Source organism: Aptenodytes patagonicus, chromosome 2, assembly GCF_965638725.1.
Source record: "Aptenodytes patagonicus chromosome 2, bAptPat1.pri.cur, whole genome shotgun sequence".
Taxonomy (NCBI): domain Eukaryota; kingdom Metazoa; phylum Chordata; class Aves; order Sphenisciformes; family Spheniscidae; genus Aptenodytes; species Aptenodytes patagonicus.
In genome coordinates, this window is record NC_134950.1 from 68,993,267 (window position 1) to 69,007,347 (window position 14,081).

The window sequence follows — 14,081 nt, forward strand, 5'->3', positions numbered from 1 at the left end:
TGGGCCACTTTCCACACTGTTTTTTTGTTCTTGAGGTTTCTCTTGTCCACCTCAGACTGCATCTTTTGCTTTGCAATTGGGTCCACCACTTCCTCACTTGAATGTGAGTTATCTGCCTCCCCCATCGTTCATAGTTAGTTGTAGTAATAATGGGATATTTTGAAAGACTTGCTAAAGTTCCTCGTGAAGTTCTTCGTAGGTTGGGGAATACATCTGATGCGATATCAGATATCTGATGCTAAACAACTGGGGTTGTTTAGCCTGGAGAAAAGGAGGCTCAGGGGAGACCTCATTGCTCTCTACAGCTACCTGAAAGGAGGTTGTAGCGAGGTGGGTGTCGGTCTCTTCTCCCAAGTAACAAGTGATAGGACAAGAGGAAATGGGCTCAAGTTGCACCAGGGGAGGTTTAGATTGGATATTAGGAAAAATTTCTTCACCGAAAGGGTTGTCAAGGATTGGAACAGGCTGCCCAGGGAAGTGGTTGAGTCACCATCCCTGGAAGTATTTAGAAGACACGTAGATGAGGTGTTTAGGGCCATGGTTTAGTGGGCATGGTGGTGTTGGGTTGACGGTTGGACTCGATGATCTTAGTGGTCTTTTCCAACCTTAATGATTCTATGATTCTATGATTCTACAGCTACTTGAAAGGAGGTTGTAGCGAGGTGGGTGTCAGCCTCTTCTCCCAAGTAACAAGCGATAGGACGAGAGGAAACGGCCTCAGCTTGCGCCAGGGGAGGTTTAGATTGGATATTAGGAAAAATTTCTTCACCGAAAGGGTTGTCAAACTTTGGACCAGGCTGCCCAGGGAAGTGGTTGAGTCGCCATCCCTGGAGGTATTTAAAAGACATGCAGATGTGGTGCTTCGGGACATGGTTTAGTGGTGGACTCGGCAGTGCTAGGTTAATGGTTGGACTTGATGATCTTGAAGGTCTTTTCCAACCTAAATGATTCTATGATATATAATTGTATGTAGAGAGAGATCTAATGAGTTCATCTGATTAGATATGGGAGTCCCATGAACCGTAGATATTTCTAAGGGTACAGTGGGACACAAATTGCTTCTGTCTAGCCAGAAAACTAGAACTATAAAGTACAGACAGGCTTTCTTAGAGGCATGTTAATTTGTCTTTCCCAGTGGTACTTATTTATTTAAATTTTAATGGTAAATTTTAAATTTGAAGTAAGTACTGCGGGGTATCTGGGCAGTTGACTGGAAAGAATGGGGTCACATAAAGAATCAATGCAATAGGAAATGGCAGAACATGGCCTGTTTTCAGCAAATGCAATATCAACAGAAGAAAATAACAACAAACAAGTATTCACCAGCTGAATTGACCTCCCACAAAATCTAAAAGGAATTTGCCAGAAGGAATACATGAAGTCCTCCAGACATTTTACACACATAAATGCAGACTCTAGAAAGAGGAACTCTGACTCACAAATAGCCAAAGGCATCCTGGGTGACTATCATCTCCTTCAGTAAAGAAAAATACACAAAAGTAAAAGAACAGTCCTTAGCAATGTAGGAAGCCCAAGGTGTCCACAAGCCTGTGAAATGGTTATTCTGACAGAGCCCCCAAAGATGAATTATTTGCCTTTGTTATAGGACTTCTAGCCAAAGTTCCCTACTGCCTCCTTCCACAGAGCCTCACCCAGATTAGGGAAAACCATAGAAACTGAAAAGAAAAACCTAACAAAACTCGAAAGCAAATAAGGCCATAATCCCTCTTTGAGGATCATCTGTTTAAGATGCTTTCATATGGAGAAAACCACTGATACCCCTTCTTTCTTTTCCCCACAACAGCAAACTATGCTTCTAGTGTTGAGATTTTTATTTGCAGATTTTTAATTCTTCCTTACAAGACCATCAGCTATACCACTGCAGTCCATTTTGCCCAAGTACAATCTTTTGCCTGCTGTTAAAAGATGTAGTAAAGAAATAGCTCATAATCCACATTTGCTAGCAAATTCTAGCTGTTCTGTGCCATTCCTGAAAGGCAAAACAGTTGTAAAACTCGCAGACTGATTAAGGAAAATAAATGATGATCGCTTTGAACCACCCGCCATGTAGGTCAGTTGGAATGCATCAGAAAATCTGTCTTTAAAAGTCATTTTAGATTTTCTAATAGGTATTGACAGTATTTCTTCAAACTTAACAAAGTTGTCACTTCTATAGAATCATAGACTCACATAAGTTGGAAGGGGCCTCCAGAGGTCATCTTGTCCAACTTCTAGCTCAACATGGGTCAATTTAGAGCAGGTTGATAAGGTACTTATTGAGTTTTTAATATCTCCAAGGGTAGAGATATTCAGTCTCTCTGGGCACCTTTTCTGTGTTTGACCACTCTCATTGTGAAGAATCTTTTCCTTATGCAAACAGTTGCAATTTCCCCTGTTGCAAATTTTGATCATTGCCTCTTTTCCTCTCACTTGGTCATCCTTTGCAGGCCTCATTCCAGTATGTCAATGATGGTCATCTAGCAAGGAGTAAAAGAAATATATCAGCTCTTGTCATGATTCTGGATATTTCACTAGCACGTCATTTACTAAATGATATTGGACTTTGTCATCAACATATAATCTGCCTTCCAAACTTCACAGGAAGTTGTTAATCTTTTTGTTTTAATGTTTCCATCTGCAAATGAGATTTCCTGGCAGTACCTGGCTGAATTTTTGCATCTAACTTTTTCAACTGGTAACAACTTGGCACCTGATTCAATAATAGAAACTGAGGCTGGACAGAGCCTTGAAGAGTTATGCATTTACCTTTCTGGAGGAAAAATAATTCTTAGCTAAATAATTTGCTATAAATGTTTGTGACTCTCCTTAACATTTTTCTGTTGACAGCCTGCAGTTTCACAGGCAATCTGTTCCAAAGTTTCATTTTCCTTATGGTCACAAAGTTTTCTCTAAAAGTTAACTTGAATCTCCCTTGCTGTAAAGTACATTACTTCTTTTCCTTTCTATTCCTTCTGTCTTCCTCTTTGCAGGTATTTTTTGCATGTCGAAGACTTTTATCGTAACTCATCGTACATATTTGCTCTTCCTACTTCTACAGTAGATTTTGGTTTACTTCTTCCTGATATAGCATGTTTTCTAGTTAGCTGGTAACTTTAATTTCTTTTCTAAATTCTCTTCAGTAGGATTCATCTTCAAGTGTGGAATCCAACTTTTGGGCACAGTACGGAAGTGCCAACTGCAATGGAAATGTCTTTTCAACTGTCCACTTTCATTTTTATTGCCCAATATAATTGTAGATATCATAGGGAAGTTTATGGCTTCAGTCCAATGTCAGATACTTTTCTGCAAAGCTTTCTGCACCTGACTTGTTTCTCAACTGAATGAAGAAGGGTTGTTACTCTTCTTTGTTGGTGCAGTTGGTTATTTCTATCTGTGTAGTATTTTGCACTTGTCTTTTTTTAATTGCATCATACATAGATCATTTATTGAATTTCTCTTGGTAATTTTGACCTCCAGTTGTGGTCTAGTTCACCAGCTTGGTATCATAGAATCATAGAATAGTTTGGGTTGGAAGGGACCTCTAAAGGTTATCTAGTCCAACCCCCCTATCATCTGCAAACCTAATCAATAAGTTATTTCTTGCTGAATATTCTGAGTTGTGCTCAATGTATTGTTCGAATTCGTCAGCCTGGGAAATAGGGGCGGGGGCTGGGGGGAAGGTGTTGTTTTAATTTTGTCTTTGTTTCTCACCATTCAAATATATTCTAATTGGCCATAAATTAAATTAATTTTCCCCAAGTCAAGTCTGTTTTGCCTGTGATGGTAATTGGTGAGTGATCTCCCTGTCTTTATATCGACCCGTGAGCTTTCTTTTAATCTCCTTTTCTCCCTCTGTCCTGTTGAGCAGGAGGAATGAGATAGTGGCTGGGTGGGCGTCTGGAAGCTGGCCAAGGTCAACGCACAACAGGGAGTGTAAAAAAGAGTCTATGCTCTTGGTCTTAAAAGCATTTCCAATCAATCAGAGGGAGCAGATATTCTCCAAATGTAAGAATATCTTTTTTATGTCCTACCATGTCTGTCTTTACCACTTAGTTTTCTGAGCAGCCAGCAGTAGTGGAGACTTTATAATTTAAAACCTTTACCCTGATAGCTTTCCTTCTAGGATTTGTATCAACAGTCAAAGAGGAAACACATTACAGAACATTTGCATATATTTTCAAATCTATGTTAACTAAGACAGAATGTTATGTTCAGGTACAAGTGCTAAAATTAATTGAATATGTCTGTATGGCTCTGCAAATATGCAGCTGCATCTGTAGTGAAAGGGAAGATATTCCAGCCCTTACCTGCCTAAGTCCAAAGCTGGTTAGATTCACCTCTAGGATGCACGTGGCTGTTGGAAGTAAATCCTTCTGTTCTGAACCAAGTTGTTATGAAACCATCCACAGAGCAGAAAGTCATTAAGTACAGGATAGGATAGGCTTACATATAACAAATTGTATCTGAATAATTTCAGTATGTTTCTTTATATCAGCAAGACATTGGACCTTTTAGTCACGAATCCCAGTACCATATATCAAGATAACAACAGTCCTTGCATGAGCAGAAAACAGAGGGTAGTCTGAAGATGTGTGGTTTGCTGTTTGTGCATCTGGCAAATTATGAATTTAGGAAAATGATAGAAGATGCAGCTCTGTTACAGATGACTTGTGAAAGTGGTAGTCTACCACCAAAAGGGACACTTGGGCAGGTATGGACATGCAACACTGGAAAACGTCTTCAGGATATGATAGCAACTGGAAATCCAGTTGAAAAGATGAATAGCTGTAAAATTAATAATCTTTAAAAGTTCAATAGCATATTTATTTCTTTAATGAATTTAGTTTTCAGCCCTCACTTGATTTTAAAGTGTTTAATCTTTGTGGTACCAATTGTGTTTATGCATTATTTCAAGGTTCACTATGACTTTGGGCTTAGAAATATCCTGTCTGTTTTAAGAACACTTGGAGCAGTGAAAAGATCAAATCCCAAAGAGCCAGAGAAAACCGTAGTGATGAGAGTTCTGCGGGACATGAACCTCTCCAAACTGGTACTGTAACACTGGTGTCTTTCCCCAAAAAAGTACTTTGTTTGCATTTGTAAGTGTATTTATTATGAACTTTGAAAAGATCTTTTTCTTCAGCAGTTGGATACATTATTCTGCAGTTTTTAATATGGTCTATCAGTGAGTGGAGAATCAGAATACAGTTACGGTGTGAGCACTATTTGTCTTTTAAAGAGAGGAAAACACATCAGAAGCCTTAGCTGAAAAAATCATTGGAAATACCATCAGAACCTAGGGGACCTAACCTGGTCCTCTAATTGGCTCTTGTTTTTAATTCTTTCTGCACTATCTAAGGAGAGAAAGGAAGAATACATTGTATTAACTTTTAATAATGTCGTTAAAGATCCTTCTTAATCCAGAATTTCAATTTATAAATTTCTTGGGAGTCTGTTGCCTTTTCAGAACATCATAAGAATTGCAATGAGTGAAGTAATTGGAAGCAGGTAGTGCCTACTTGTATAGTCTAGTCTCTTTCGATATTACTATTTAAAGTATTCATCTTTCTTTTTATTGCTGTAATTGAAAGGTTATAGCATGTCTAGACTCTGTGTATTTACCTTGGGAGCCAGTTTTGTGATGGAACCAGTTACTCTGTTTCTGATGTTAATCTATTCAGCTCATTGGTACAAGTGTTCAAACCTATAGGCATGCTTCAGTGATTTACAGAAGGAAAAAAATCATAAAAAATCCAAGGCAAAATAAATTTGAATAAATCTTGATGGTTTATGTAACAAATGAAGAAACGTGTGTGTGTGTATATTGACGAAAACTGTATTAAGATGTTAACATTTTTATAAGCTTTAAGTGTTTAATTTAGAAATTACTACTTGTGATTGCATTGTATGAAATTCATGTTATAAAACTGATTCGTAATTATAATGTTTGCTTTGGAAAAGATAAGGTTTTCTACTGCCATCTTTTAAATGGCATATTCTTGAAGATTGTTCACAGCTGTAATAATAGTTTCAATGAACAAATAATGTATTTCCCCCTACTTTATCCTTGACAGGTGGATGAAGATGAACCTTTATTTATGAGTCTCATTAATGACCTATTCCCTGGAATTACACTGGATAAAGCTGGGTATCCTGAACTACAGTCAGCCATTCAGAAACAGGCAGAGAAAGCAGGGCTTATTCATCATCCACCATGGATACTTAAACTCATTCAGCTGTATGAAACTCAACGCGTCCGACATGGTTAGCATACTAGATGAGGTTTTGAGACTGCAGAAAAGCAATAGTTTTTTATATTATCTGCTACAGAATGCAGATTATTCTCACAAAAAACGTATTTTAAAATTGAACAGATGTCATTTTTAAAGCCTATGTGGATATTTTGCTAGGAAACTGTTACAACTTTTTTTTAGCGTGCAATGCACACATAGTGAGATTTTAGCTTTGGTGTATTACATTTTTATGGGAAATATGAGTGTGGCCTTCAGTGATTGAAATGTCTATGGAACAAGTTAAAATGTAGAGTATACATTAAAATTCAGAAACAGCCGATTTTGTTCAGTGTTCTGTAAATGATTGTTGCCCTCAGACACAGTTCAGTCATGAAGCTCATGTTTAATGTTACTGTGAGATTATGATGCTGAGAAGATTACAGAAAGTAATCTCTCAAACCTTTACTTTGATAGATCCTACCAATCATGAAGTATAATTCCAAGTGTTGTTCTTTGTGTTCAATTCTGGCCATTTCAACTGAGGAGAAATAAGCCTACCTCCTGCTGGACCAGGGGAGTTGGACAAGATGGCCTCCAGAGGTCCCTTCCAACCTCAGCCATTCTGTGATTCTGTGAAAATACATTTTTACAGTGCACAAAAGGCTAATGAGTAAAGTTCATCCTGCCCTAGGAAGGGTACCAAAGACAGTAGTAAAACCAGGTTTACAATTCATAGCTGAGTGGAAAAAAAAATAACCCCTGCTTTGACGTGTCCCCCACCCCCCAACCTCTAACAAGTAAAGATTTTTTTTGTATATGAAGGAGAAAATATAAAGGAAGTGTAACTAAAGTAGCAAAGATTTATGAAGATGCCATCCTTTTTATTCTCTCTTTTCATGTCATAATAAGAGAATAGTAAGCTTAAACTAATGGAACAAATAAAAGGAAATCCTCATTTGCATAGCACAGTCTGAGAGCTTAATGCCTCAAAGGTTTAGTTCCGATTATAGGTTAGACCAAAGAACTGGTTAATGCTGTGCTGAGTTAAAAATTTACATCCAGATCGCTGGGTTCAATGTTCCATATCAAATCACAACACCTATATCTATACAGGAACCATGAAAGTTTTAATGATTTCAGTCATGATTAAATGTGCCTCTTGTTAGAAGAAGCTGTTGGTCTGTGAGTCGCCACAGACCACTGTTCCCCAAAAGTCTCCGGGATTCTGTGGCATTCTGCTTAGATGCCTCTTCTCTCCACATGTCCCTGCTATTCCCAGGGGTCATGCAGCTCCAAATGGCCTAACGCTTGGATGCCCAGGGCCTTTCTATGACACAAGTTGTTGCATGGAGGGAAAAAGATCTCTGTTTTCCTGACCTCCATTTGTCCTACTCATGGACCCTTGGATTTGTGGAGAGGTAACCATGAGATTTCAAGTAATGAGGAAAAATCTGTAAAATGCATGACTTCTCTTGGTTGAAATAGAGGCAATGTATGCAAATGGAGTGCTCATGCACACACACACATATGCGTGTGTGCACGTATGCGTGGAGATTCAGTGCATGGATCCTGAAGTCTCTTTTGCATAACAGTTTTCAAATGCTGTTGAAACCAGCAGAAAGGCCATTCCATTAACATTGAGGGGCTTGGATTAGATCTCCCCATATATAACTTATGGCATGAGTAAAGTGATTGTCTGGGTACCCAAACTGTTTTTGGGAACATTCAGCTCCCTTTAGTTTTAGAGGCAGTCTGCATTGTACTGGATTAGGTTTGTAACTTGGGTTTGTGATCGTTTGTTCCATACCTTTGTTGAAGAGGTTTTCAAAGCCAACTAAGGATTATGTTGTCCAGTTTCCTCTAGGGTCAACAGGAGTTATCTAGCTCCCTTAGATGACTTTGGAAATCTCAGTTTGAATGTCCCATCTGCTTTTGGACAGACTCTGGGCCTTTTGAATAGCTTATTTAGAAAACACAACTAAAAAGGATCAACTGTAGGTTCAATGTATTGTTGAAGATATGGCTTCTTTTCCTTAGGCAATATGTGTATACACTGATGAAATTAAAAGTGTGGATGCTGTTAACTGTTTTTTATGTAAGAAAAATGTATGAAAATATCAGCATGGATGGATGCAGGTACATACTTTTGTTATTTTTGCATCAGAAAGATACACTCGATTTTGTATATCATTGGGAACTACTCATTCTCATTAAATACGTTTAGAAATTACTGGTTTTGTTTACAACCAGACATGTCAATGTCATTGCATGCAAACATCAAAAGGCAGTTGTGTTTTCCAATTAGAAGAAGGAACAGAACTGCCTGAGGGAGGATACAGACCCACATAGGCTTGCCTATCATAATAGAGCAGACATTTATAGAGGCCTTTTAATAATATTTTTAAATTCCATTTCAGTCAACATTGAGTAAGTGGAGTGAGAAACATCTTTTTTGTATTGGCTTTTGATAAAAATAAAACAAGGATCATTGATGCAAAGAACCATTAAATGGTAGCATGACATTTTGACATTTCATTTTAAACCATGTTTGTATTGTTTTAAGGTATGATGACTCTAGGTCCAACTGGTGCAGGAAAGACAAAATGCATTAATATTTTGATGAAAGCAATGACAGATTGTGGTGCTCCTCATAAAGAGATGAGAATGAACCCAAAGGCAATCACAGCTTCCCAGATGTTTGGTACCCTTGATGTTGCTACAAATGACTGGACAGATGGTATTTTCTCTACATTATGGAGAAAAACTTTAAAAGCAAAGAAGGTAATGGATATTGTATCATGACAGTTAATAAGGACATTTAATACTGTTCCTATAAGGTCTTATTACCTGTCATTTATGTGAAAGATCTTACATTGTAAAATCAAATGGTAAAATACAGTGTTAGTTTTGCTTTGTGTCTGAATAGCTCGATGTACGCCAGAGTCACAATTACATGTATATGCCAGAGAGCAATAGGCTTCCCAAGCACTTGAGGTTCCAGAATTAAATTGGAAGAGATTTTAAGGGTTTTGCTTCCTTCTATAAGCAGGTAGTCCCACCATTCAAATGCAAAAACAAGGGCTGTTCATGTTTTGATGTGAGGACAGGAAAGTTAATTTTCTCCCGTCTGGTTTTATGTCATTGCCACTCTATTTCACTAATTATATAAGAATGTAAGAGGCTCTGGTAAGAAATCAGTATAGGCATTTCCCAATTCTCTTATCAAACCTGCAGATGATGTTTCATGGAATCATAATTACACTCAAATCTTCAGAAGTTTCATTCAGTTCTCACTTGGAAAATGGGAAGCCTTACATGAAATACTTAGGTAACATCCCACAAGGACTGACTGTGTGACCGTGTTTGTGACTGTATTTAATGGGAAATGTTTTCATCCACCTTGGTGGATGCTGCACTGCCTGATGTACTTTTGTAGAAGAAAGGGACAGCTTCATGCTTAGAACAGCCCAAATTAATTTTTGTCACTATTCCTTAATATCCTTTTTGGTGTGACATAGGATAACAAAAGAAGGATTAAAATCACTGAGCAAATTATAAAAACTGCAGTTCCTGCTGAGCTAATCAGCACCAAATTATGACTCATTATTTGTATCCAAGAGTACGTTCTCTGAGATTAAGCAAATGTGTGTTTTTGGTCAATGTACGTAAAGTTGCATGTGTGTGTGTGTCTCCTTTTTTTAGGGTGAGCATATCTGGATAGTTTTGGATGGACCTGTTGATGCGATATGGATTGAAAATCTGAACTCTGTTCTGGACGATAATAAGACCCTTACTTTGGCCAATGGAGATCGTATTCCGATGTCCCCCAGTTGCAAAATTATTTTTGAACCTCACAACATTGACAATGCTTCCCCTGCAACAGTTTCTCGCAATGGGATGGTCTTCATGAGTTCTTCGGTGTTAGATTGGAAACCTATTTTAAGAGCTTGGCTGCAAACGCTACCTGTTACATACTCTGATGTCCTATGGAATTGCTTTAATGCTGTATTTCAGGTACTTAATTCAACAACTTGAGAAAAAAAATATTGCATTTCTTATTCTTTATTTAATGAAGCATTGTTTCTTCCTCAGTGCTTTTTCAAATATTTACTTCTCTTTGTTTATGTAATAAAATAAGGATGAAGGATATAAAAAAAAAGAGAAAATTATCTCTAACATTAATGAATGAGTGAAACTATAACAGATGAATAATTTGGATGCTTTGTTTTGTCTGCATAGGTTAGTTGACAATGAATTGTTAAATCTGTGAGTATTTTATAATGTATATTGGCAAAACAGATATTCTCTTTGGCTGTAATTGTTACTGAAATTTTAATTCTTGTTAGGATACATAAAGGGAGTGGATAAACTTCCTTGTTTGTTTTAAATGTAAAGAAGTAAATTTGGAAAGAAATTAAGCTAGATTCATTCTGGTGGAATCTTTCTCAATTTCGGCTGCAACAGGAATGCATTTGGCCCATTAGTTATTTTTAAAAGACGTTCTATAGTTCAAATTAATTAAGGGCAGTTCTGTGCTCTGTGGTGTTCTGAAGCTCAGCGCAGGTGACTATAGTGGTCTCTTCTGATTTTATAATCCATGATTCTGTTCCGAAGGAGATTTTTGAGATGGCATCTCTTTGATGCATTCTCTGACTAAATCGTGTTCAATCAGTAGATCTAAAGGGAGAATTCCGAACTTTTTTTCTCCTCCATTTGACCTTAGCATACTGAATCATTAAAAAGGTTTCATTAATATTATGGATGGTTGTATTCAATAGTGGATCTAAAAGCATAATCTCAGTAGTACGCTGTTTTCAATTACACTGAAATTCTTATTTTTTCTTTGGAATTCTTTAAAGAAATAGTTATTGTTTTGCAATCTTTCAGCGCTGTTATCTTCTGATCTCCTCAACATCTGTGGAACACATGCAACTTCCTTATATACTTTGCTTTCCCATTGACTCTCTCCTGCCAGTTTTCTTGTGTAATTGGTGTTGGATTTCACAGGATTTCTCCTGTAATATTTTTCATCATTGTTGGATTTTACAAATGCAGTTTTTAATGAACTTTGAGTGACATTTCAGAAAGTTTATTTATAAATCATGATAAAAGCAGTGATTAATATAGTTTTAGAATGCCTTGAACGTTAACAAATGTCTTCTTACAGATATGTTTCATTTCAGTGCTCCTTTACGTTAAAACCAATGTTTAACAAGCTATTCATTTTGTGCTACCTCCAAAACATAATGATATGACATAGTATTTACTGCAGCAGCAAGAGAAATAATTCTGATAATGAATTTTAAAATATGCTTCCAAAATAATGTGTATGTGGGTCAATTTACTGCTTCTTTGCCACAATTCTATTTATATTTTATGCTACAACTTGCTCTGAAAACATAATAACATTTAAAATACCCAAGCCTGAAGCAATAGCAATAAAGTCCAGAAAAATATGTATTTTATTAGATTGAGAGATGAAAATGCAGTGAAATATGAAGTTAGTTCTGTGCTGAAGGCTGCATTTGGAACTATCAAAATGTAAATGAAAGCTGTCATGCTGTCAGTTTTCTTTCACTTTTAACGAGCTATCTTTGCTTCTCAAATAATAGAAGCGATAACAGTGATTTTACAGATGAGGGTAACACTACTTTTGTATTCAGGTGGCTCTTTTTACAGTAATTATTTTCCCCCACATAAAAAAAAAAGGATAAATAAATTCTAAAAGAAAATTTATGAAGTAAGATGCATCAACAGTGGTAGTCAAACCCCAAATACAGACCTTGGTGAATTTAATGCTACTATTAAGAAAAGCATGGATATAAGCAGCTTACAAATATCTGAGTTTTACAAGAAAATGTTTAGGCTATAGATAGAAATACAGTAACTAAGGAGAATCAGTTTTTAAGTATACCTATGGAGACCTTTTGAAATCAATCTAAATTCAACCAAAATAGATTTAAGACAACTGTTATAGTAGTTCCAATCTGCTTACAAGAAACAGTCATTATTTATGCTAATAAAAATAGTATTTGTCACTGAAAGGCTGCGTATTGGATAAAATCATCATTAATGAAGGTACAGCAAGTAGCAATAACGTAGGAGGAAGCACCAGAGAATGATAGTTGTGAATCAGTGGAATGTATTTATTCTTTTCATGTATATTATAAATTCTACTGTAAGTAATTTGTTTTTATATAAAAGACAGGAGGTAGTCCAAAAGACAAGGATTTATTTAAAAAAAAAACAAACAAAAAAACTCCCAAACAAACCCTAAAAATCAACTTTATTTTGAATTGAGATTATCTTTGAGTCCTTTCTATTTCCACAGGATTTTTTCAAAATGGTGATTGAGGGGTTGGACTTTCACCCTCCCTTTCCCAGTTCTTTTTTCTCAGCAGCATTTCCTGCTTAAGAGTAATTTAAAGTAAACTCCTATCCCCATCTAAAGTTTCTACTCTCTTAAATTTAGAAACTGTACTGCCAATTTCTTGTCTGTGAATGATGCTGCTACTTGTAAGCAACATAATTGCTTAGCTGATGGAAGTAATTATCCGAGACAGTTTCAAAGAACTGAAATAATTAAAATAATTACCTGAGTGGCATTATTTAGTTTGTCTGTAAAGTGCGAAGCTCAAACTAGTGGCGGATGTTACGAGTAACATAAGTTTCAGCATGTCTATGTACTGTTTAAATGAAAAAACCCTAGTAATTTTTAAATCACACTCACTTTCCTTTTTTTTTTAATAAAATCTGGTGTCCTGGATCCCTTATTGACCTATTCTGGAGACTTCAGAGAAGTTCTAAAAACAGCAGAGTAGTCAGATGTGACTTACTCCTCCCTCCACATTAAATCTCACCCTAATCTTATTTGGGTAAAGGCTGCTCTTGCCTCTGGAGCATAGAGTTGAATATATAACCCAAAGACTTTCTTAGCTTTTTAGTTTAAATGCTGATGTTCAAATTAATATTAAAAATAGTAATAACTTTGCATTATTTAATTGTTCTTGTGCTTGTCGAAACCCTTTGAGTATGTTGCCAACTTCTTGTCCTAAAGAGGATTCTACAGTCCAGTGAGTTCCACAGTGACTGTACGCTGTGCGAAAGGGTCTTTTCTCATATGAGTTTTTGCCATCTGACTTCATTTTGCAGTCTCCTTGTAAGGTATAGCAAATTCCTGATCCAAATTCTTTGCAATTTGTGTGTATTTGTCATGGCCAAACTCATTTTTCCAGACCCTCTGTCCAAACAAAATACCGTAATAAGTAGTTAATTCATGCTAATTGCTATCTTGATCTTGCATCCTTCTTTCTGCTGTGTATTGTTTTAAAAATAGTAGTAATAAAGTATTAGTGTATATGGACCTTATTTTTTTTTTTTTCCATAAACTCAAAGAACAAGAATTACACAAACCTCACTGGAATCATAAGTACCATGAAATTTGTTGTGGTGAAAATTGGGCTCTTGAAAGTACAGACTACTTTGACTCATGAAATATCCTTATTCTGCGTGTCTCAAATCAATTATTAAACAATTTGCAGTGCCCTGTGAAACACCTAGTCTATTTTACAGGTGAAGAAACTGAATCTCAGAGAGATTTAGGTCCAAATTTTAAAGGTCTTTAAATTCAAATCTCCCACGCTGCTTTCAGTGCCTTACTTCTACCCATTCCTTGTGGAACCCACAAACCCCCCATTAGTCACCTGAGTACCCTATGTACTGCTGGGGGCAAAACATGCATTTTAGAGGGTAAGCCACAAAAAGCAACACACAGAGGTGGAAGCACTTTTGCTAGTCAACAAGAAATAACGTAAAAAGGGATGTTTTCTAAGCCTCCCTCCTCCTATG

At 36.6% G+C, this 14,081-nt stretch overlaps 1 protein-coding gene across 1 annotated transcript in view; it reads left to right on the forward strand.

Annotated features, from left to right (window-relative positions):
- LOC143156531 (dynein axonemal heavy chain 5-like) overlaps positions 1 to 14,081 on the forward strand; it is a 175,048-nt gene that overhangs the window by 74,942 nt on the left and 86,025 nt on the right. Inside the window, exons 44-47 of the mRNA XM_076330176.1 lie at positions 4,916 to 5,050; positions 6,075 to 6,264; positions 8,797 to 9,014; positions 9,936 to 10,247. Coding sequence (XP_076186291.1) covers positions 4,916 to 5,050; positions 6,075 to 6,264; positions 8,797 to 9,014; positions 9,936 to 10,247 — 855 coding nt within the window. The remainder of the gene's footprint in view (positions 1 to 4,915; positions 5,051 to 6,074; positions 6,265 to 8,796; positions 9,015 to 9,935; positions 10,248 to 14,081) is intronic.